The sequence below is a fragment of the Carassius gibelio genome, chromosome B19, assembly GCF_023724105.1.
Source record: "Carassius gibelio isolate Cgi1373 ecotype wild population from Czech Republic chromosome B19, carGib1.2-hapl.c, whole genome shotgun sequence".
Lineage (NCBI taxonomy): Eukaryota > Metazoa > Chordata > Actinopteri > Cypriniformes > Cyprinidae > Carassius > Carassius gibelio.
The window spans coordinates 2,958,259-2,981,576 of record NC_068414.1 but is presented as its reverse complement, the minus strand read 5'-3'; the positions used below and the strand labels follow the sequence as shown (position 1 = coordinate 2,981,576).

General features: G+C 43.1%; 2 protein-coding genes and 10 non-coding genes across 12 annotated transcripts; 9 read left to right on the top strand and 3 right to left on the bottom strand.

Annotated features, from left to right (window-relative positions):
* Positions 1 to 311: 311 nt before the first annotated feature.
* trnaa-agc (transfer RNA alanine (anticodon AGC)) lies at positions 312 to 384 on the bottom strand. Its single transcript has one exon. It is a non-coding gene; the product is annotated as a tRNA-Ala (tRNA).
* A 936-nt stretch (positions 385 to 1,320) lies between these two features.
* Positions 1,321 to 1,392, top strand: trnap-ugg (transfer RNA proline (anticodon UGG)). Its single transcript has one exon. It is a non-coding gene; the product is annotated as a tRNA-Pro (tRNA).
* A 141-nt stretch (positions 1,393 to 1,533) lies between these two features.
* Positions 1,534 to 1,605, top strand: trnaq-uug (transfer RNA glutamine (anticodon UUG)). The gene has a single exon. It is a non-coding gene; the product is annotated as a tRNA-Gln (tRNA).
* Positions 1,606 to 2,462: 857 nt separating this feature from the next.
* trnaa-agc (transfer RNA alanine (anticodon AGC)) lies at positions 2,463 to 2,535 on the bottom strand. The gene has a single exon. It is a non-coding gene; the product is annotated as a tRNA-Ala (tRNA).
* A 936-nt stretch (positions 2,536 to 3,471) lies between these two features.
* On the top strand, positions 3,472 to 3,543 carry trnap-ugg (transfer RNA proline (anticodon UGG)). Its single transcript has one exon. It is a non-coding gene; the product is annotated as a tRNA-Pro (tRNA).
* A 97-nt stretch (positions 3,544 to 3,640) lies between these two features.
* Positions 3,641 to 3,714, top strand: trnai-aau (transfer RNA isoleucine (anticodon AAU)). The gene has a single exon. It is a non-coding gene; the product is annotated as a tRNA-Ile (tRNA).
* A 1,238-nt stretch (positions 3,715 to 4,952) lies between these two features.
* LOC127979559 (uncharacterized) lies at positions 4,953 to 11,844 on the top strand. Its single transcript, XM_052585093.1, has 12 exons — positions 4,953 to 5,380; positions 5,561 to 5,641; positions 5,763 to 5,873; positions 5,981 to 6,058; positions 6,181 to 6,375; positions 6,463 to 6,932; positions 7,043 to 7,370; positions 7,502 to 8,303; positions 8,427 to 8,636; positions 8,965 to 9,761; positions 9,871 to 10,860; positions 11,818 to 11,844. The coding sequence occupies exons 1-12, from the start codon at positions 5,234 to 5,236 to the stop codon at positions 11,842 to 11,844; spliced, it is 4,236 nt and encodes a 1,411-aa protein (XP_052441053.1). The 5' UTR covers positions 4,953 to 5,233.
* Positions 11,845 to 12,116: 272 nt separating this feature from the next.
* On the top strand, positions 12,117 to 12,188 carry trnaq-uug (transfer RNA glutamine (anticodon UUG)). Its single transcript has one exon. It is a non-coding gene; the product is annotated as a tRNA-Gln (tRNA).
* An 857-nt stretch (positions 12,189 to 13,045) lies between these two features.
* trnaa-agc (transfer RNA alanine (anticodon AGC)) lies at positions 13,046 to 13,118 on the bottom strand. Its single transcript has one exon. It is a non-coding gene; the product is annotated as a tRNA-Ala (tRNA).
* Positions 13,119 to 14,054: 936 nt separating this feature from the next.
* On the top strand, positions 14,055 to 14,126 carry trnap-ugg (transfer RNA proline (anticodon UGG)). The gene has a single exon. It is a non-coding gene; the product is annotated as a tRNA-Pro (tRNA).
* Positions 14,127 to 14,223: 97 nt separating this feature from the next.
* trnai-aau (transfer RNA isoleucine (anticodon AAU)) lies at positions 14,224 to 14,297 on the top strand. Its single transcript has one exon. It is a non-coding gene; the product is annotated as a tRNA-Ile (tRNA).
* Positions 14,298 to 15,503: 1,206 nt separating this feature from the next.
* LOC127979558 (uncharacterized) lies at positions 15,504 to 18,301 on the top strand. The gene is made up of 8 exons (XM_052585092.1): positions 15,504 to 15,931; positions 16,112 to 16,192; positions 16,314 to 16,424; positions 16,532 to 16,609; positions 16,732 to 16,926; positions 17,014 to 17,483; positions 17,594 to 17,921; positions 18,053 to 18,301. Exons 1-8 carry the CDS (start codon positions 15,785 to 15,787, stop codon positions 18,299 to 18,301), a joined length of 1,659 nt encoding a protein of 552 aa, XP_052441052.1. The 5' UTR covers positions 15,504 to 15,784.
* Positions 18,302 to 23,318: the final 5,017 nt, after the last annotated feature.

The following is a 23,318-nucleotide window of genomic DNA, read 5'->3' as shown; positions in this document are numbered from 1 at the left end:
TTTTTGGCAGCTGTGAGCCCCAAAAAAAGCTAACGTGGGAGTGTCGCAGCATTGCGTCAGTGCTCAGTCGGTCTCTTTAGGGCAATGGTTTTCAAACCTTTCCTGGAGGCAACCCTGTCCTGAACATTTCGTATGTCTCCCTTATTAGACACACCCAAATCAGGTCTTGCAGTCTCTATTAATGAGCTGATGATTTGATACTGGTGTGTTAGATGAGGGGAAATGCAAAATGTGCAGGGCAGGGATGCCTCCAGGACAGGATTGAAAACCACTGATTTAGGGATGTGTGAGTAAAAGGGCAGGAGCCAACTTGGAGAATGCGGGCATCGATCCCGCTACCTCTCGCATGCTAAGCGAGCGCTCTACCATTTGAGCTAATTCCCCTGGCCTTTCAAGAATGACGAGCATAGCTGCGAATGACCGGCTTGATGCAAAGAGGCCGTCCCTCCTCTGGGCTTGCACCTTTGCACTGGCCGCGATTGTGTTGTCGAATTAACAAAGAGATTTAGCTTTTGTGTTAAAGGACCTTCTCGGTCTTGTTACGCCAGTATGCATGTGCGGATTCTTGTATTATGCAGACCACCTTGCATCACTTGGGTCACGCAGACAACTTCTCACCTCTTTTTCTCACACTGACTTAAAGAATAAGGAAGCGCATCTCCATTCCAGTCCTCGCTCCCCAAAGGTCTGCATATTTTGCATGTCTCTCTTTGTTAGCACACCTGATTTGGATAATCAGCTCATTAGAAGTGAGCTCCTTGCGATTGACATGGTCCCTACTCAGTGTTCATTGCTCCCCACTCCCTGAGCAGGGGAAATCCGTCGAAGTTTACTTCACTTTGGAACATTGGTTCACGGATTTGCGCTGCGCAACATCTTCACACATGGACAAGTGTGACATCATATACCTCTGTATACCTCTGTACACCTCTGTGTTAGTCACTTTGAACTGAACGTACACATACGCTCTGAACTTGAATCACGGAGGGATGTCATGTGATGTCCACTTCTCAGGGCACTTACGTTTGAATGGAACAAATGTCTGAAGCTATACGAGAAACATACAAAATCTGAAGAGCAGGGGGCTCGAGGACTGGAATTGAGAACCGCTGGTCTAAGTGACATCTGACAGTTTCAGCTGTCCTCCCTAACATCCCTCTACATGTTAGATACAGCCACATTTTTAGGTCAGTTAAGAGGCCAACTTGCGTTCGTTAGCCTTTAACACTGTCTCGAGGTCTTTGATTGCTTCCACGTTAGTTCATGTTCCTTCTTTTATTGATGCTGCAGTAGCTCTTTTTTCTGAGCCCAGCACAGGAAGGCTCGTTGGTCTAGGGGTATGATTCTCGCTTTGGGTGCGAGAGGTCCTGGGTTCAAATCCCGGACGAGCCCTTGGCAAAATCTCTCACTCTTTTCCGTTTTTTGAGGCGGGCCAGTGACCAAAAATCACTGGGTTCCAACTTCTCTGTATAACTGCTTCCCCACTGCCACGGAGCTATCTGTTTCCCAGTTGGCCACCAAACAAGCAGTTTCGGTTCCATGGTGTAATGGTCAGCACTCTGGGCTTTGAATCCAGTGATCTGAGTTCGAATCTCGGTGGAACCTGTGTGCTTTCTTGCCGCAGGAAAAGATAAAAACAGCACTAGGTTGGCACTGGTGACAGTCTTTGTGGCCCTGTGAGCAACGGCTGCTCCAGGTAAGGTTTCATGGTGTAATGGTTAGCACTCAGAATCCAGTGATCAGAGTTCAAATCGCGGTGGGACCACTTTTTGCAACCAATTTGCGCAGGACCATGTCTGAAATACTTTTTGGCAGCTTTGAGTCCAAAAAAATTAACTAACGTAGAGACTGTGGCAGCATTGCATCGATGCCCAGTCGGTCTCTTTAGGGCACTGGTTCTCAAACCTGTCCTGGAGGCACCCCTGCCCTGCACAGTTTGATTGTCTGCCTTATTAGACACACCCAAATAAGGTCTTGCGGTCTCTATCAATGAGTTGATGATTTGAAACAGGTGTGATAGATGAGGGAAACATTCAAAATGTGTAGGGCAGGGGTGCCTCCAGGACAGGTTTGAAAACCACTGCTTTAGGGAACTGTGTGTAAAATGGCAATGTTTTGCAACCAATTTGCACAGGACCATGTCTGAAATACTTTTTGGCAGCTGTGAGCCCCAAAAAAAGCTAACGTGGGAGTGTCGCAGCATTGCGTCAGTGCTCAGTCGGTCTCTTTAGGGCAATGGTTTTCAAACCTTTCCTGGAGGCAACCCTGTCCTGAACATTTCGTATGTCTCCCTTATTAGACACACCCAAATCAGGTCTTGCAGTCTCTATTAATGAGCTGATGATTTGAAACTGGTGTGTTAGATGAGGGGAAATGCAAAATGTGCAGGGCAGGGATGCCTCCAGGACAGGATTGAAAACCACTGATTTAGGGATGTGTGAGTAAAAGGGCAGGAGCCAACTTGGAGAATGCGGGCATCGATCCCGCTACCTCTCGCATGCTAAGCGAGCGCTCTACCATTTGAGCTAATTCCCCTGGCCTTTCAAGAATGACGAGCATAGCTGCGAATGACCGGCTTGATGCAAAGAGGCCGTCCCTCCTCTGGGCTTGCACCTTTGCACTGGCCGCGATTGTGTTGTCGAATTAACAAAGAGATTTAGCTTTTGTGTTAAAGGACCTTCTCGGTCTTGTTACGCCAGTATGCATGTGCGGATTCTTGTATTATGCAGACCACCTTGCATCACTCGGGTCACGCAGACAACTTCTCACCTCTTTTTCTCACACTGACTTAAAGAATAAGGAAGCGCATCTCCATTCCAGTCCTCGCTTCCCAAAGGTCTGCATATTTTGCATGTCTCTCTTTGTTAGCACACCTGATTTGGATAATCAGCTCATTAGAAGTGAGCTCCTTGCGATTGACATGGTCCCTACACAGTGTTCATTGCTCCCCACTCCCTGAGCAGGGGAAATCCGTCGAAGTTTACTTCACTTTGGAACATTGGTTCACGGATTTGCGCTGCGCAACGTCTTCACACATGGACAAGTGTGACATCATATACCTCTGTATACCTCTGTACACCTCTGTGTTAGTCACTTTGAACTGAACGTACACATACGCTCTGAACTTGAATCACGGAGGGATGTCATGTGATGTCCACTTCTCAGGGCACTTACGTTTGAATGGAACAAATGTCTGAAGCTATACGAGAAACATACAAAATCTGAAGAGCAGGGGGCTCGAGGACTGGAATTGAGAACCGCTGGTCTAAGTGACATCTGACAGTTTCAGCTGTCCTCCCTAACATCCCTCTACATGTTAGATACAGCCACATTTTTAGGTCAGTTAAGAGGCCAACTTGCGTTCGTTAGCCTTTAACACTGTCTCGAGGTCTTTGATTGCTTCCACGTTAGTTCATGTTCCTTCTTTTATTGATGCTGCAGTAGCTCTTTTTTCTCAGCCCAGCACAGGAAGGCTCGTTGGTCTAGGGGTATGATTCTCGCTTTGGGTGCGAGAGGTCCCGGGTTCAAATCCCGGACGAGCCCTTGGTCGGGATAAAACGTGAAGCTTTGTTGTCTCATTGCGTTCACTAACATTGAGGCAGTTTTTTATTCAATCGGGTAGAGGCAGATGGCTAAGGGAGGCCGGTTAGCTCAGATGGTTAGAGCGTGGTGCTAATAACGCCAAGGTCGCGGGTTCGATCCCCGTACTGGCCAGCTGTTTTTATTGTCTGGGGGCTCATCTCTGCTCTGCTCTTCTCCTGTGACAAAGAGTAGGGTGATCTCACTGAAATCCCTGCTTGCTAAGCAGGAGCTTGTTGTGGCCGAAATGGCGGTACCTGACAACCACAAGTCTGTAAAATTAATCCAATAGTATGCCGACTTCTATCTTTTAAAAACCAATCACGTTATGACCTCTATCTTTTGAAAACCAATCACGTTACGACCTCTATCTTTTGAAAACCAATCACGTTACGACTTCTATCTTTTAAAAACCAATCACGTTACGACTTCTATCTTTTATAAATCAATCACGTTGCGATCTCTATTTTTCCGCGTCCAATGAAATGGCAAGGTCTATTTCTCATACACCAATCACGCACGTCCTCGCCAATTGCATGTAATCTCCGCTCAGGTAACGTTAAATTATTTACATTCCGCTCATGTATGTTATTTATATCTTGATATGAATGAAATGGTTTAGGATTTTTGTTCTTTAGGAATAGCAAGATTGGCCATGTAAATTAGCCTATGATTACCGCTTGATACTACGTAACGTCAACTGTCACTGATGTGTAAATACTATTACGACCGGAGCTAACGTAACTGTAAATATGTCGAATTTAACCGATTAACAAGTTTTCTCAATGAAAAAAAAAATGCTTTTTATTTAATTGTAATAAGGTTCTACAGCTTTTTCCAAATGCGGCATTTGAACACACAAAATAAATTTGGAAAATGTTAATGTTTTGTTTAACTTTTACACGTATGTTATATGTTTGTACATATGTTATGACCAGTCAAAAGAAGTGAATGGATAAGTTTATACATTCAGGTTCATGCCCTTATCACATGGACACAGTTGAAAGACCACAATATGTTTAATCTGAGTATTTGTTTTAGTCAAATTAATCCATAATGCTATATATTTATTTATTTATTTATACTCATAAACGTGTTGTATGAGCCTAGGTCATTGAGACATACAGCCATAATAGAAAGATCTATCACAACTTGTTAAGACTCTATGTAATTGTTCTTATACTTTTATTCTTGTTATAATCTTATTATATGTATTTTTTTATATTTGTACAAACATACACACATACATACAAACATATATATATATATATATATATATATATATATATATATATATATATATATATATATATATATATATATATATATATATATATATATATATATATATAAATGTTATATAATTGTTTTGACATTATATATATGACTGAATTGTGCAATTGAAATGTTTCCTCTTGGCATGAATATAGCCCCTGCTGCTGACATGGCATTAAATAATAAATAAATAAATCACAACATGTTATATGTAAGATAATATGTGTATTATAATGAACTTATAATCTGCTATAATATGGCGGTCGTTCTGGACCAGGAACACAACTAGCTATCATGAAATGAACACAACAGGAGGGTAAATGCTACAGGCTACAATGGCAGTTAGTGTAACGTGTTATGTAGTGTTTCAGGCAACGACATGGCTTCAGCTAAGTCTCACAAAGGCATGAGTAATGCTGAATGGCTTGCGCGTCTGGAGAGTTTTGCCCAAACAGGAGTTTGGCCATCTACACAGGGGAATAGACCTTCTCCCCGACAAAAAAGATGGCATGAGATGTATCAGAAGGTAAGTTATGCAGCTAGATTCATGGGCAAACTAACAAACTTTTTTGACAATACATTGTGGTATTTTTATTTATGTGTATGGTTAAGTAATTACATGTAAATACAATGTTATATTGATATAATTATGATGACTTATTGCTGTTTTGAGATCCAGTGTCAGAGGTATAATTCATGTTCACAGATAGAAAAGTGCCCTCTGCAAATGAGGGGACAGACCACTCTTCTGAAGGAAGCTCAGACATGTATTTGTGGCTTTCACAAGGTAACTTCAATTAGCCTGGTTCAAGTTGCATAAATAGATAGATGTGTTTGCAACATCAATGTGTCTTTATATCTAAAATCACATTAGGAAGACTGTTTTGTACTTTATGCATGTGTCACAGGTTCATCCACCAGTCACAGGGGAAGCATCACAGAGCACCCCGGCCCAAAGCACACCCTCTGTCAGCGATGTGTCATGTCCTGCAAAGAGACCTAAACTGACATTGTCAATGGTAAGCAGACCACACTATTGCATGCATCACTGCAGATACTGAAACATCTCAACCTTTAACTATAGTGTTAGGGTTTTGTTATCACTAACCATGACAAATCTTTTTAGTTTGAAAAGTCAAGGTTTGGAGGCTCACATGTGGCAGCAGCAAAACCTAATTTGAGCACCCAGAGGAAAACCTCTCAGGTTAATATTAAAAGACATCAAGACTTTTATAATGTCATCATGACTTTATCACTATGTAATTTTAATGTATTAAAAACATGGCAATCCCCTTAATAAATTATTCATAATGTTTGACTCCACAGATGTTAGAGCACTCCAGTTCAGCTACAGTTTCATGTCCACCCTCTGATCCTCATCCTCCTCCATCCCCCAAACCTCATCAGCCCGTCATCCAGTCCTCCTCTTCCTTCTTCCTTCCTCCACCTCAGAGTTCACAACGCATCAAAAAAACAGCAACGCCATCAACTGTTTCTGAGAATACTGTTGTGAGGAGCCCAGTAAGATCTCATTCAAAATATATACATGTCTTCATCATTTAATGCTCTCTTAGCTTTTATTTAAACCAGTGTTTTTTATAATATCAGCAGGTCTCATCTCAGCCAGAAGATCTCCCCCTTCTGTGGCCACAGACAATGCCACAGCAAGACCAGAAGTGGGTGTCAGAAGCACTTTTTAGGGTTGGTGCAAAGGGAAAGCTGGAGCTGCGTGAAAACCTACAGTTGTGGTATCACCCCCCACCACCAGCCCTGTTGTACCACCAAGCTCCAACACCTGATAGGTTTTTTTCACAGCGTCTCTTGCTCTGGATGCCATATAAGCTGTGGAAGGTGCGGCTCCAGTGTACTAACCCTGCCTGTGCCAGGCAACAGCTGTGTGGTGGTGGACTGCACAGGAGGGTACGACAGGTGTTAGACATTGACAGATACTACAACCTGGTGACAGAGACCCTGATCTGCACCAGGTGTAGAACCAGCTATCTGTCCTGGAGTCAAGCTGTGCTGCAGCAGTTGGACCTGGCCCATCGATCTGAATTCAGGGTCATCCTCACACGCAAGTAATTATTTTGCAGTCATTTTCACTTATGTGCTACCCTTTCTGATAAATATTTCCTACAATAATTAGATACCTTATAATAAGATACTTAAATGAATGCTTTTTTCCAAGGTATGCCTGTGACATTCGGGTTCTTCGCTTGCTGCGTGAGAGGGGCATGGGGAATGGCCCAGTGAGGATCATCGGCCAGCTGAGAGAGAACCACAGTGAGGAGTGGTTGAAACGTGCGCTTCGGTACACATCAGAGTGTGTGGCCTTTTTTGATAATCGTGGCCTGCATCCGCTGCACTTCCAGGAGCCACCACCACTTGCTTCAGTACCCAGCTACAAATGGCTCCTCACTGTATATAGTCAGGACATTCTCAACAGGCTCGATCACATAAAGGCCAGCATAACATCCACGTATGGATCAATCTTAAAAATGGATTCAACTAAGAAGGTCAGATAAGCTGCTTAATTGACTGTACCCTTATCTATAATGTATTGTTAGACCAAGAGAGCTTTATTTTTTTCAGTGTAACTGATTTGGATGCATGTTGTATTATTTGCTATGCTTATTGTTTCTTTCAGATCACCAAGAAGTTGAGCGGGCCTGCGAAAGGCACAGCACAGTGGCTTACCTCAGTGGGCAATGAGATAGGTCAGGTGCTGATGAGTGTCCTGACTGCGAATGAAGGGGCTGGGTTAGACCTCATGGCTGCAGGGCTCATGGAGCGATACCGGAGTGCTGGTGTTGATCCTCCCACTATCATTTATGTGGACTGTGATTGTTGCAAGAAAGTGGGAGAGACTAAATTGAAGAGGCGGTTCAGCGGCTGGCCAGATGTCATCGTCCGCCTAGACATTTGGCATTTTATGCGACGTCTGGCAGTAGGGTGCACCACTGACGCCCACCAGTTGTACCCTACTTTTATGGCAAGGCTGTCATCCTGTATTTTTGAGTGGGATGCAGGGGATCTCACTCTGCTGAGACAGGCCAAAAGGGAGCAACTCATCCAACAGGGCTGGCCTACTCTGTCGGAGGCAGAACTGGACCATCATTTAACTAAAGCTGAGCTGCTCCAGCACTGCAGGAGGAGAACACGGGGAGAAGAAACCACTTTCCGCCTCCTTGATATGCTCATCAGAGAGCTCATGGGTGGCAAGGGGAATGATGCTCTTGGTGTTCCTCTACTTGACAGTGTGAGAATGCAGCACATCTGGAATGTCCAGAGGCGGCACATCACCTGTATCCAAGACCCTCCAAATGTGCCGCTCTATACTGAAACTGGAACTACAAGCAAGGGTGGGGTGGTTCTAAAAACTTATCGTTGTGCCAGAGGCTCCACATCCCTGGAATCATTTCACTGCCACCTAAACAGATTTATTCCAGGTTTGTCATGTCAGAATATACCACATTTTGCCACTAATTCCTGTTTATCAAGATATTTGCAGATTAAATTTTATGTTTTGCATTTTCTCAAAGCAATATTTGGCTTTCTATTTCTTTTTCTAGGGAACAGCGCAAACAGCCTGAACTTCCAGATTTATCTCCTGGAAGGTTTATTACGCTGGAATCAGGACCGGGCTGAAGCTGCTGTTGCAGATGGAGGTTCAACTCTGCGCTCTTACACAGGGGAGCTGTTTTACTCTGTCAATGAGAACTACAATAAGTTGTATGGCAGGAAATTGGTCCCTAGCTTCACTCCACCTGCAGTATACACAGGTAAAAATATTTTGATAAATGCAGCTCATGATGTAGCATGTTTTTGGTAAAATTACAAGTGCTTTTGGACAATAATAATGTAATTTTGACATATCAGAGAAAAATTATACTACCAGAATATTTATACATTATTCTGTGTTCTAGGTTTCAGGGCAGAAAATAAAATACATAGTAGAATATAGAGTAATCCTGTCTTTTTATGATACCCTCTGAATTAGATATATATTGTTCATACAGAAGTGGACAACAAAATATTTACTGCATTTCTAAATAAACCTTTCTGCATAATTTCCATTAAAAATGTTTCCTGTTACAAATATTTCCTCAGGGGAGCTCATTGGAGTACAGTACTTGTTGAGGCAGAATAGTCAGCCCCTGGAGGACATGTGCCCTACCTCTGATAGGACCTCTCAATTGCTGGAGGAGATAGATGTGGAGGAGCAAGTGGAAAAGGATGAGGGTTTCATTGATTTCTTTGGAGAGGAAGCCACAGTGGCAAATCTTGTGGCATCAGATGACTTAGTCCTTTCAGGTCCACCAGTTCTACCAGCTGCACCAGTTCCCAGTGTCCAGGCTCCTACAGCTGCACCACTGCCCAGTGTCAAAATTCCACCACTGCCCATTGTCCAGACTCCACCACTGCCCAGTGTCCAGACTCCACCATTGCCCAGTGTCCAGACTCCACCACTGCCCAGTGTCCAGACTCCACCATTGCCCAGTGTCCAGACTCCACCATTGCCCAGTGTCCAAACTACACCACTGCCCAGTGTCCAGACTCCACCACTGCCCAGTGTCCAGGCTCCACCACTGCTCAGAGTCCGGGCTCCTTCAACTGCACCAGTGCCCAGTGTAGCTGCATCACTGCTCAGTGTCCAGGCTCCACCATTGTTCAGAGTCCGGGCTCCTTCAGCTGCACCAGTGCCCAGTGTCCAGGCTCCACCACTGCTCAGAGTCCGGGCTCCTTCAGCTGCACCAGTGCCCAGTGTAGCTGCACCACTGCCCAGTGTCCAGACTCCACCACTGCCCAGTGTCCAGGCTCCACCACTGCTCAGAGTCCGGGCTCCTTCAGCTGCACCAGTACCCAGTGTCCAGGATCCTTTAGATACACCAGTGCCCTCAGCAATGGTAAAATTTCCTTTTCTATACGAATTGTCACTCATTTAGTTATCTGCCATTAAGCAGTAAACTTACTTAACAGCATGTAAATACCTAACCAACAGTTATATATTTCCAGGCTGTTGACGAACACTGCATTCCTGGAATGGACCGGGTGGATGCGTTGGCAGAGTGTCTGGTGGAGCTGCGCACACAGACAAGCCTCACACTTACCAACCAACAAGTTGCGACCATTGTGGGTCTGTGGCAGAACCTGGACAAATTTGATAAAGACAGGGTGGTGTATGCTGCTCGTCATCAAGACAGGCTACTTACAGGACGTTTTAGGTCCCCAAAAAAGAAAGCTGTCTTCACTCCTGGTGTCGACAGCACAAAAAGGTGTGTTTTGGGTTCTAGCGGCTCTCCAGCACAGTGGCCTAATTGCTGTCGCCTTGTTGAAATGATTTTCATAAGGTTATGTAACATCCACCGAAGCCCCAAGAAACAGCGGACAGAATGTCTGTCTAGATGGGATCTCATTCTTCGTGATTACAGAAAAATTCGGCAGCTAATCCTGAGCAATGGAACGGTGATGAGTGACACAACCCTTCAGCTAGTTGAGGTAAATCAGAGGACCCTTACGACATGGCACAATAACCGTTTAAAGGGTCAGGAGGTCTCCTTGCTGTTGCAAGGGCTGGACCTTCCAGAGGCACGTCCAGTGGCTTTGGATGTTTTGCCTCCAGCACGAGTACAGCCTGTTGTGCCTCCACAATATAGCCACCAGTTGCATACCTACCAGATGCCACCAGACACAGCTGGACAGGCAAAGACAAAGTTTAGAAAGATTGCGCCCTCAGCTACCTGTACATCTGCCACAGCAACTTCAATCTGGCCATCAGCCGTACACCCTCAGCATTCAGCCACGTCCAGCCAGCTAAGGACAATTTGTCCCAGGCCGACAGCACCACACCCATTGGTTCCTGACACACCCACTGCCCCTGTTGTGTCTCAGATGTTTCTGGTGCCCTGCCCAGCCCCATTTTCCACCATTAACCCTGGAGCAATTTCCTCTGAGCCACCTGCAAATGACACAGCCACTCCAACCAAACGATCGTACAATCGCACTGTAAAAGCAAATTCGTGCAGAAAGTGTGGCCAATTTCGTACTCAAGAAACTGGCCATAGCCAGTACAAAGGCAAAATATATTGCCCTAATAAAGAAACAATTACGAAGGAGCAGTGGTTACAGATTATGAGAAGATAACTCATTTATTTATGTGTGATACATTCATTTTGTTCTCTTGGTTGGATCTGTTCTGTTTTTTATCTTCCAGCCATATTTAATGTTAAAGAGTTATACTGTGCACTTTTTTTTATCTTGTATTATTATTATTATTATTATTATTATTATTATAAACATGTGGGTATGTATGTGAATACACTATAATACATATGGAAATATATATACATATTAAATAAAGTTAAACTATTATTATTATTATTATAGAAAGGTTTATGTGTAGAGGAAGCAGTATAAAGTAAAATACCAAAATGTGTAGATTTTGATGTATATATTTATATATTTTTTTGTACTTATTTTATATAGCGTGTGAACTTAAAATTCTTAATTTTATATTGAATTTAGTACTTTTCCTACATTTTTTTAAATATGTATATAGTTAATAAATATATTTCTCTTTGACTGGTGTGTTGTATTTATTTGTTTTATTGAATGTAATGACATTCAGTTTACAGTTAAATTCAGTGTCACGTGTAGCTTTGCAGTAAGTAATATGATACAATAAAGTGTGAATGCCGTAATAAGGAGGTTATTTTGTCCCTACTGCCACAGGAAATGATTGCCTTAATAAATGCACTTTGACTAATGATAATGATAATGAGAATAAAATAAAAATCAATCTTAGAAACGAAAGAATTATTAAATCAAAAACATTACTGTCAAAATCAATCTTAGAAACGAAACAATAATTAAATTCAAATACATTACTTTTAAAATCAAACTTGGACACGAAACAATCGATTTACGATTTTTAACAAATACACGCATAACTTTATGTGACAGCGTGGATTCGAACCTACGATTTCCTGAATTTCTCGCGCTTCTCTTCCTCTCTCTCCCCTCTCCCCCCCCTTCTTATACAGACAATTGTTCCCCAGCTTTGGCGGAGTTGGGAGAGCGTTAGACTGAAGATCTAAAGGTCCCTGGTTCGATCCCGGGTTTCGGCAAAATCTCTCACTCTTTTCCGTTTTTTGAGGCGGGCCAGTGACCAAAAATCACTGGGTTCCAACTTCTCTGTATAACTGCTTCCCCACTGCCACGGAGCTATCTGTTTCCCAGTTGGCCACCAAACAAGCAGTTTCGGTTCCATGGTGTAATGGTCAGCACTCTGGGCTTTGAATCCAGCGATCTGAGTTCGAATCTCGGTGGAACCTGTGTGCTTTCTTGCCGCAGGAAAAGATAAAAACAGCACTAGGTTGGCACTGGTGACAGTCTTTGTGGCCCTGTGAGCAACGGCTGCTCCAGGTAAGGTTTCATGGTGTATTGGTTAGCACTCTGAATCCAGTGATCCGAGTTCAAATCGCGGTGGGACCACTTTTTGCAACCAATTTGCGCAGGACCATGTCTGAAATACTTTTTGGCAGCTTTGAGTCCAAAAAAATTAACTAACGTAGAGACTGTGGCAGCATTGCATCGATGCCCAGTCGGTCTCTTTAGGGCACTGGTTCTCAAACCTGTCCTGGAGGCACCCCTGCCCTGCACAGTTTGATTGTCTGCCTTATTAGACACACCCAAATAAGGTCTTGCGGTCTCTATCAATGAGTTGATGATTTGAAACAGGTGTGATAGATGAGGGAAACATTCAAAATGTGTAGGGCAGGGGTGCCTCCAGGACAGGTTTGAAAACCACTGCTTTAGGGAACTGTGTGTAAAATGGCAATGTTTTGCAACCAATTTGCACAGGACCATGTCTGAAATACTTTTTGGCAGCTGTGAGCCCCAAAAAAAGCTAACGTGGGAGTGTCGCAGCATTGCGTCAGTGCTCAGTCGGTCTCTTTAGGGCAATGGTTTTCAAACCTTTCCTGGAGGCAACCCTGTCCTGAACATTTCGTATGTCTCCCTTATTAGACACACCCAAATCAGGTCTTGCAGTCTCTATTAATGAGCTGATGATTTGAAACTGGTGTGTTAGATGAGGGGAAATGCAAAATGTGCAGGGCAGGGATGCCTCCAGGACAGGATTGAAAACCACTGATTTAGGGATGTGTGAGTAAAAGGGCAGGAGCCAACTTGGAGAATGCGGGCATCGATCCCGCTACCTCTCGCATGCTAAGCGAGCGCTCTACCATTTGAGCTAATTCCCCTGGCCTTTCAAGAATGACGAGCATAGCTGCGAATGACCGGCTTGATGCAAAGAGGCCGTCCCTCCTCTGGGCTTGCACCTTTGCACTGGCCGCGATTGTGTTGTCGAATTAACAAAGAGATTTAGCTTTTGTGTTAAAGGACCTTCTCGGTCTTGTTACGCCAGTATGCATGTGCGGATTCTTGTATTATGCAGACCACCTTGCATCACTCGGGTCACGCAGACAACTTCTCACCTCTTTTTCTCACACTGACTTAAAGAATAAGGAAGCGCATCTCCATTCCAGTCCTCGCTTCCCAAAGGTCTGCATATTTTGCATGTCTCTCTTTGTTAGCACACCTGATTTGGATAATCAGCTCATTAGAAGTGAGCTCCTTGCGATTGACATGGTCCCTACACAGTGTTCATTGCTCCCCACTCCCTGAGCAGGGGAAATCCGTCGAAGTTTACTTCACTTTGGAACATTGGTTCACGGATTTGCGCTGCGCAACGTCTTCACACATGGACAAGTGTGACATCATATACCTCTGTATACCTCTGTACACCTCTGTGTTAGTCACTTTGAACTGAACGTACACATACGCTCTGAACTTGAATCACGGAGGGATGTCATGTGATGTCCACTTCTCAGGGCACTTACGTTTGAATGGAACAAATGTCTGAAGCTATACGAGAAACATACAAAATCTGAAGAGCAGGGGGCTCGAGGACTGGAATTGAGAACCGCTGGTCTAAGTGACATCTGACAGTTTCAGCTGTCCTCCCTAACATCCCTCTACATGTTAGATACAGCCACATTTTTAGGTCAGTTAAGAGGCCAACTTGCGTTCGTTAGCCTTTAACACTGTCTCGAGGTCTTTGATTGCTTCCACGTTAGTTCATGTTCCTTCTTTTATTGATGCTGCAGTAGCTCTTTTTTCTCAGCCCAGCACAGGAAGGCTCGTTGGTCTAGGGGTATGATTCTCGCTTTGGGTGCGAGAGGTCCCGGGTTCAAATCCCGGACGACCCCTTGGTCGGGATAAAACGTGAAGCTTTGTTGTCTCATTGCGTTCACTAACATTGAGGCAGTTTTTTATTCAATCGGGTAGAGGCAGATGGCTAAGGTAGGCCGGTTAGCTCAGATGGTTAGAGCGTGGTGCTAATAACGCCAAGGTCGCGGGTTCGATCCCCGTACTGGCCAGCTGTTTTTATTGTCTGGGGGCTCATCTCTGCTCTGCTCTTCTCCTGTGACAAAGAGTAGGGTGATCTCACTGAAATCCCTGCTTGCTAAGCAGGAGCTTGTTGTGGCCGAAATGGCGGTACCTGACAACCACAAGTCTGTAAAATTAATCCAATAGTATGCCGACTTCTATCTTTTAAAAACCAATCACGTTATGACCTCTATCTTTTGAAAACCAATCACGTTACGACCTCTATCTTTTGAAAACCAATCACGTTACGACTTCTATCTTTTAAAAACCAATCACGTTACGACTTCTATCTTTTATAAATCAATCACGTTGCGATCTCTATTTTTCCGCGTCCAATGAAATGGCAAGGTCTATTTCTCATACACCAATCACGCACGTCCTCGCCAATTGCATGTAATCTCCGCTCAGGTAACGTTAAATTATTTACATTCCGCTCATGTATGTTATTTATATCTTGATATGAATGAAATGGTTTAGGATTTTTGTTCTTTAGGAATAGCAAGATTGGCCATGTAAATTAGCCTATGATTACCGCTTGATACTACGTAACGTCAACTGTCACTGATGTGTAAATACTATTACGACCGGAGCTAACGTAACTGTAAATATGTCGAATTTAACCGATTAACAAGTTTTCTCAATGAAAAAAAAAATGCTTTTTATTTAATTGTAATAAGGTTCTACAGCTTTTTCCAAATGCGGCATTTGAACACACAAAATAAATTTGGAAAATGTTAATGTTTTGTTTAACTTTTACACGTATGTTATATGTTTGTACATATGTTATGACCAGTCAAAAGAAGTGAATGGATAAGTTTATACATTCAGGTTCATGCCCTTATCACATGGACACAGTTGAAAGACCACAATATGTTTAATCTGAGTATTTGTTTTAGTCAAATTAATCCATAATGCTATATATTTATTTATTTATTTATACTCATAAACGTGTTGTATGAGCCTAGGTCATTGAGACATACAGCCATAATAGAAAGATCTATCACAACTTGTTAAGACTCTATGTAATTGTTCTTATACTTTTATTCTTGTTATAATCTTATTATATGTATTTTTTTATATTTGTACAAACATACACACATACATACAAACATATATATATATATATATATATATATATATATATATATATATATATATATATATATATATATATAAATGTTATATAATTGTTTTGACATTATATATATGACTGAATTGTGCAATTGAAATGTTTCCTCTTGGCATGAATATAGCCCCTGCTGCTGACATGGCATTAAATAATAAATAAATAAATCACAACATGTTATATGTAAGATAATATGTGTATTATAATGAACTTATAATCTGCTATAATATGGCGGTCGTTCTGGACCAGGAACACAACTAGCTATCATGAAATGAACACAACAGGAGGGTAAATGCTACAGGCTACAATGGCAGTTAGTGTAACGTGTTATGTAGTGTTTCAGGCAACGACATGGCTTCAGCTAAGTCTCACAAAGGCATGAGTAATGCTGAATGGCTTGCGCGTCTGGAGAGTTTTGCCCAAACAGGAGTTTGGCCATCTACACAGGGGAATAGACCTTCTCCCCGACAAAAAAGATGGCATGAGATGTATCAGAAGGTAAGTTATGCAGCTAGATTCATGGGCAAACTAACAAACTTTTTTGACAATACATTGTGGTATTTTTATTTATGTGTATGGTTAAGTAATTACATGTAAATACAATGTTATATTGATATAATTATGATGACTTATTGCTGTTTTGAGATCCAGTGTCAGAGGTATAATTCATGTTCACAGATAGAAAAGTGCCCTCTGCAAATGAGGGGACAGACCACTCTTCTGAAGGAAGCTCAGACATGTATTTGTGGCTTTCACAAGGTAACTTCAATTAGCCTGGTTCAAGTTGCATAAATAGATAGATGTGTTTGCAACATCAATGTGTCTTTATATCTAAAATCACATTAGGAAGACTGTTTTGTACTTTATGCATGTGTCACAGGTTCATCCACCAGTCACAGGGGAAGCATCACAGAGCACCCCGGCCCAAAGCACACCCTCTGTCAGCGATGTGTCATGTCCTGCAAAGAGACCTAAACTGACATTGTCAATGGTAAGCAGACCACACTATTGCATGCATCACTGCAGATACTGAAACATCTCAACCTTTAACTATAGTGTTAGGGTTTTGTTATCACTAACCATGACAAATCTTTTTAGTTTGAAAAGTCAAGGTTTGGAGGCTCACATGTGGCAGCAGCAAAACCTAATTTGAGCACCCAGAGGAAAACCTCTCAGGTTAATATTAAAAGACATCAAGACTTTTATAATGTCATCATGACTTTATCACTATGTAATTTTAATGTATTAAAAACATGGCAATCCCCTTAATAAATTATTCATAATGTTTGACTCCACAGATGTTAGAGCACTCCAGTTCAGCTACAGTTTCATGTCCACCCTCTGATCCTCATCCTCCTCCATCCCCCAAACCTCATCAGCCCGTCATCCAGTCCTCCTCTTCCTTCTTCCTTCCTCCACCTCAGAGTTCACAACGCATCAAAAAAACAGCAACGCCATCAACTGTTTCTGAGAATACTGTTGTGAGGAGCCCAGTAAGATCTCATTCAAAATATATACATGTCTTCATCATTTAATGCTCTCTTAGCTTTTATTTAAACCAGTGTTTTTTATAATATCAGCAGGTCTCATCTCAGCCAGAAGATCTCCCCCTTCTGTGGCCACAGACAATGCCACAGCAAGACCAGAAGTGGGTGTCAGAAGCACTTTTTAGGGTTGGTGCAAAGGGAAAGCTGGAGCTGCGTGAAAACCTACAGTTGTGGTATCACCCCCCACCACCAGCCCTGTTGTACCACCAAGCTCCAACACCTGATAGGTTTTTTTCACAGCGTCTCTTGCTCTGGATGCCATATAAGCTGTGGAAGGTGCGGCTCCAGTGTACTAACCCTGCCTGTGCCAGGCAACAGCTGTGTGGTGGTGGACTGCACAGGAGGGTACGACAGGTGTTAGACATTGACAGATACTACAACCTGGTGACAGAGACCCTGATCTGCACCAGGTGTAGAACCAGCTATCTGTCCTGGAGTCAAGCTGTGCTGCAGCAGTTGGACCTGGCCCATCGATCTGAATTCAGGGTCATCCTCACACGCAAGTAATTATTTTGCAGTCATTTTCACTTATGTGCTACCCTTTCTGATAAATATTTCCTACAATAATTAGATACCTTATAATAAGATACTTAAATGAATGCTTTTTTCCAAGGTATGCCTGTGACATTCGGGTTCTTCGCTTGCTGCGTGAGAGGGGCATGGGGAATGGCCCAGTGAGGATCATCGGCCAGCTGAGAGAGAACCACAGTGAGGAGTGGTTGAAACGTGCGCTTCGGTACACATCAGAGTGTGTGGCCTTTTTTGATAATCGTGGCCTGCATCCGCTGCACTTCCAGGAGCCACCACCACTTGCTTCAGTACCCAGCTACAAATGGCTCCTCACTGTATATAGTCAGGACATTCTCAACAGGCTCGATCACATAAAGGCCAGCATAACATCCACGTATGGATCAATCTTAAAAATGGATTCAACTAAGAAGGTCAGATAAGCTGCTTAATTGACTGTACCCTTATCTATAATGTATTGTTAGACCAAGAGAGCTTTATTTTTTTCAGTGTAACTGATTTGGATGCATGTTGTATTATTTGCTATGCTTATTGTTTCTTTCAGATCACCAAGAAGTTGAGCGGGCCTGCGAAAGGCACAGCACAGTGGCTTACCTCAGTGGGCAATGAGATAGGTCAGGTGCTGATGAGTGTCCTGACTGCGAATGAAGGGGCTGGGTTAGACCTCATGGCTGCAGGGCTCATGGAGCGATACCGGAGTGCTGGTGTTGATCCTCCCACTATCATTTATGTGGACTGTGATTGTTGCAAGAAAGTGGGAGAGACTAAATTGAAGAGGCGGTTCAGCGTGTAAGGGAAACAGGTCAATTTAGCTCAAAGGGAATCATTTAAGATTTTAAAGGGAATTTGAACAGAATCACTGTTTCACGGCTGTTCACGGAGACGCGCCTGCGGTTCAGTGAACGAGCCGTTTAACATCAAATCTGCGCTGGATACTAATATCCAAACTATAGTGAAAACACTATCAATTAGCACAGTAACAAGATCGGCAGTTTAAGACATTAACTTGTAAGCACAAAACACAAGATACTTCTCTTTTCAATATGAATAAGGCTTTATTAGATAAATCTAAGACATATAAACTAATCTAACACATAAACGCACGCACACACACATTCACACAAGTTGCAGGAAGGTCGAAAGTTAGGGAAAGATGAGTTTAAGAGAATGGAAATATGGAATCCCAAGTTAACAGCAATACGTTAAATTGCATAGACATGAACAACCATCAATCACGTAATTAGCGCTCGCATTGAGTTCCTCAATGAGGTTAAAATTATATTAGATACACCAGTAAAGGTCACAGTCTGGAGGTAAAGTTACTTGCATCTCCTGTGAAGAAGGAGCCTCGGTGAAAGGGCTATCCCGAGGTCGTTGATTGGCTGGAAGTTCAGTCTCTGAAGTGACGTCTTGGGAAGCCCGTGGTTGTTGGGCGTTGGCTGAAAGTGCAGAGTCGTGTTCGCTGGTTGAAGTTGAATGGACGTTACAAAACTTAACTCAGAACACGAAACTCTCAAACGGAAAAGAAAAGAAATAAAGTTTGACGAGACTAGGTTGTGTTCCTTCTCATAGTAGCAGCAGGCAGGCACGCTGGAACCGCGCTCAAAGAACAATGATGACTACCGCATGGCTAGATGCTACAAGCTAAAGCTAGGTAGCAAAGCTACAAGCTAAAAGCTAAGAGCAGGCATGACTGATAGCACGAGCAATGCTAGAACTAAAAGCCGACATGGCTAATAGCAGCAGCTAGACTAGAACTAAAAGCAGACTAAAAGCAAGGCATGACTAAAAAAAAAAAAAAATTACATCGTGTCCAAAGTATTTAAAACTTCCTGTTGGCCACCCCTCAAATGTTGCCTTGACCAATCAGATATGTTCTTGAGTCTTGGGTATCATAAATCATTTGTTTATCTTACCAAGCATGTGGTTCTTGCCTCACAGGGTCTAATTTTGGACATGATTCCTATAACATGATTATGATATATTTTACAAATAAATGATTGTCAGGACAATATCAAGCAAGAAAATGCGATTATTTGAATACTAGACATGACTAGGTATCCTATAGTTATCAAAAGACATACACAATAAGTGATTATACATGATAGTCAAATGTGTGGGTTACACGTAAATGAATATGGAGTTAAGCAATAGAATGATTCATTCATAAGTCTTTTTTGAGTTCATTCTGGTCCATATATAATGTATAAAAAGCAGTTTCTTTGCCATTCTCTGGCAAAGGACTTTTCTGTGAAGACAAAGGTTTAAAGCCCTTCCCCCTTAGGAATTTCAGTCTGGTTTCACTGGCTGGGGGGGGGGGGGGAGTCAATGCAAGTATTTAACTTGATCTCCTGGGTTTCCATGTGATGTCCAGCGTTGCATTTCAATCACGAACAATAAATTTGACAATCTCTTCTTCGAATTAAAATTGTTAATAATTGTTCTATTGGTGTTTATGTTGAAAGCTGTTGTGTGAACAAGTTGGTTGGTTGGTTATCTTGCTTAGTTCCTGTGGCACTAGAACTGATTTATGACTTCCTGAGGAATTCAGCTCATGTTTCAGTGCACACAGCTCTGATAGACTCTTTGATTTGTCTGATTTGACTCATTTCTGCTACATATATCCCCCTTTCGATCGGCGAGGTGTTTAGGTGAAGACATCGTCGATCGCTGGAGAAACAAAGGCAGAAGAAGCAGACAAACACAGCAAACAGCAAGACAACACCTCCATGACAGTTACTGTACTGGTGCAGGCATCAGGTTATTTAGGTACACGTGGTTAAGTTCAATTAGTCAATGTAGTTTAGCACATTGAGGATAGTTTAGATCGTCTTGGAAATTGTTTTTATTTTGATTCATCAATCAAATTTGTGGTTAACTTTGTTTGGTTCTTCTAGGTTGTCTTACTTTACATGTTTACCATTAGTTTTCTAGTAATTTCATTTCAATTCAATGAATTGACCTTTCATGCATGGAGCTCTCTGGCTTCCATTCAGTTTAGAGTGGCTGGCGGATATTAGGTGTTGCGAGTCAATCCTAATATCAGACCTTCGACCCTCGCAGGGTGTCTAGGCATTTCACCTACTCAGGAAAGAGGGGAAGGAGAAGGATAGGTAGAAGAAGAACAAAACAAAACAAGGCTGCTGTGGGTTTTCCTAGCATGGGTTACAACTACTATTGAGCTAGGATGTCAGGTGCAGCTAGTGTGTCATGAACCTTAACTTAGTGTCAGGTGTTCTACCTATTGTGAGGATGGCTGCACGTTTCTTCATGGTGGGTATGTGTAACTTTGTTACACTAAAAGTTGGATATTCTACCTGTGGGAAGAATATGTTTGTTGACTGTGTTATCAGTAGATGTGTTTACCTCTGGGTGTAGGTAATGTTGTGTATTACTGGTGTAGTGCATGTGTGGTCAGATCTGTTCAAGTCTGTGTTGTCTCCCCCTTTTTCTAGCATGTCACTTAAGACTGGCTCTCAGCATCCTTGGCTTGGATGAGGGCGTGTCCATGGTCTAATGAGGGGTCAGTCCAGCAAGGCAGGAAGTTCTTTAGCAGACAGTCGGAGGCAGTTTGGCATGGCTGTGTGAAGCTGAGTTGCAAAACTTGTCTCCTATGTTGCATTCTTCTTGTGATGCCTTCTGGCTGTAGCAGACTTTCTGACCTTCTGTGCTCTGGTGGTTGCTGTTGCACAGACAGGGAATTTGGAACTTGGAGTTGGAGTTCATTTGACAGTTTGTTAGTGACTGAGGTGATGTCCTTTAGTACCTCAGATTTTCATCAACAGTTGGCCGTGAAAGACTTGTTCATTCTGGGTTGTTGTTGAACAGGTGCTTGTCATCTCTGATGTGGTGCACCAGGTGATCACCGGCCTTCCGTTCTGTCGCTGGTCACAGCGAGCATGACTCAACTTTGTGGTCATATGCATGTAAATTGTCTTGAAAGAACTCTCTTAGTTGTTCCATGACTTGTTCTGTGTCTTCTAATGGTAAGTGGTTATGTTCTTGTGCATACTCAGCACTGTGCATGTCTGAGTGGTGCTGAGGTGGGTTTTGTTGTCGCTTACCCACACGAGTTGCTCTTGGATGAGTCAGGTGATTACCTTTGGATCTCTGGTTAGGTTTCCAGATGTTATCCTTTTGGTTTCTTGAGAAACGTGGCTGGTCCCATGGATTTTTCCAGCAGATGGGCTGAAAGCGGTCGTGGATATGGGCGTCACGTTCTCTGTGCTCTTGATGGAAGACTCTGGTGTTGTGATGCCACTGGGTGTCGTCCAGTGCAAGGCTTGAGTCTTTGTTGACAGAGTTCAAGAGTGTGGATGTTTTGTTACCTTTCTTTGAGGCCACCTTCTGCTTGTTATAGGCCTTCTGTGTTAGGTCACGCAACTGTTGGATGGTCATGGAGTTCGGACAGGCCATGACACCTAGATGGTGACTGACTCCAGGGTGCAGATTTCTTAGGAAGAGGCTTTTGAAGTTCACATCCTCTTCAAGGTCAGGGCTGTTGTGTGCACCAAAGTAGGCTTGTCGGAGTCGGTTGTAGTAAGCTTGTGGAGTCTCTTGACGACCTTGTTTGGTTTCCAAGGCAGTTAACAGTCCATGTTCAGACTCTGGGTCTGTAAACTCTTTAATCAGGACCTCACGAAGTCGCTGGTAGTTTGACTTGGTTTGACTGGGCTGTCGATCTAGAAAGTTTCGTACCTCGGAACTGGACGTGGCTCTAAGGAGGTATAACCAGTCTCTGTCAGTCACATGAGGTCTCACTTCCAGGTGAAATTCGATATCTCGCAGATAAGCTTGGATGTCGAGGCTCTCTGTGGAGTTCGGGTTGAACCTGCTGATGTTTTTAGACAGCTTGTTGAGGTCTTTGATGGTCATCCCGTGTGCAGCTTCAAGGCCTTGGACGGGAGGTTTTCTTTCGTTGGCAGGAAAGGGTTGTGTGGCGAAGGCAGGTGAGGTTTTGGGTTGTGGCCCTTCGCTCCTTTCGTCATATGCCAGTTCTTGGGCGTGGGACTCTGCTCTGCTCAGCAGTGATGAGGTTAAGAGATGTTTCTCTTTCCTTGGCTCTAGTTTGTGCTTGCAAGCATTTTGGAGTTCTTTTCTGACCAGGTAGAGCTCATCGTTGGTATCATCTAGTTGTTGGGTCAGATTGTCCATTTCAGTTCTGTACCTTTCAAGGTGGTCTTTCAAAGCACTGATTTCAGAATTCTTGTTTCTGATGTCTATCTTGGCTTTCTCCAGTAGCTGTTCATACTGGAGTCTGTTTACCAGGTCTTTCTGAGCAGCCGTTGCATGTTGCTGGTCGAGCTGAGCTGCTGCCAGGGCTGCTTGGAGCTTCATAACTTGTTCTGTTGTATCCTGCTCCCTCTCGCTGGGTGCTTTGAGTTGATTTTGAACTTTCACTTCCAGCTTGTCTATGCGACGTTGAGCACGTGTCAGCTCCTCTTGAAGGTGGGTGATGTGCTTGTCGCTCAGTTTCAGCTGGGTTGTGAAGGCATAGCTTTGTGAGCTTGTGATCTTGACTAGCTCCTCGTGTTTGTTTTTCTTGTGTCAGGAATCTTCTCAGGATTAGGATTATTATTAAAAATAATAACAGTTCAAATGTCTTTGGAGTGAGGCTGTCTGTCATGCCTCTCAGCCAAAAGTTCACATCTTCCCCATGGGCAATGGGGTCTGCAGTCTGCGGCATGTTGGCATGCTAGGGAGAAGAGAGACTGACACAGATCTGTGTGGAGTAAAAGCCTATTTGTGGTGGGACAACTAAGTGTTGTATCAGTGATTGTGAACCACTAGTGAAATGTGGTGATGACTGT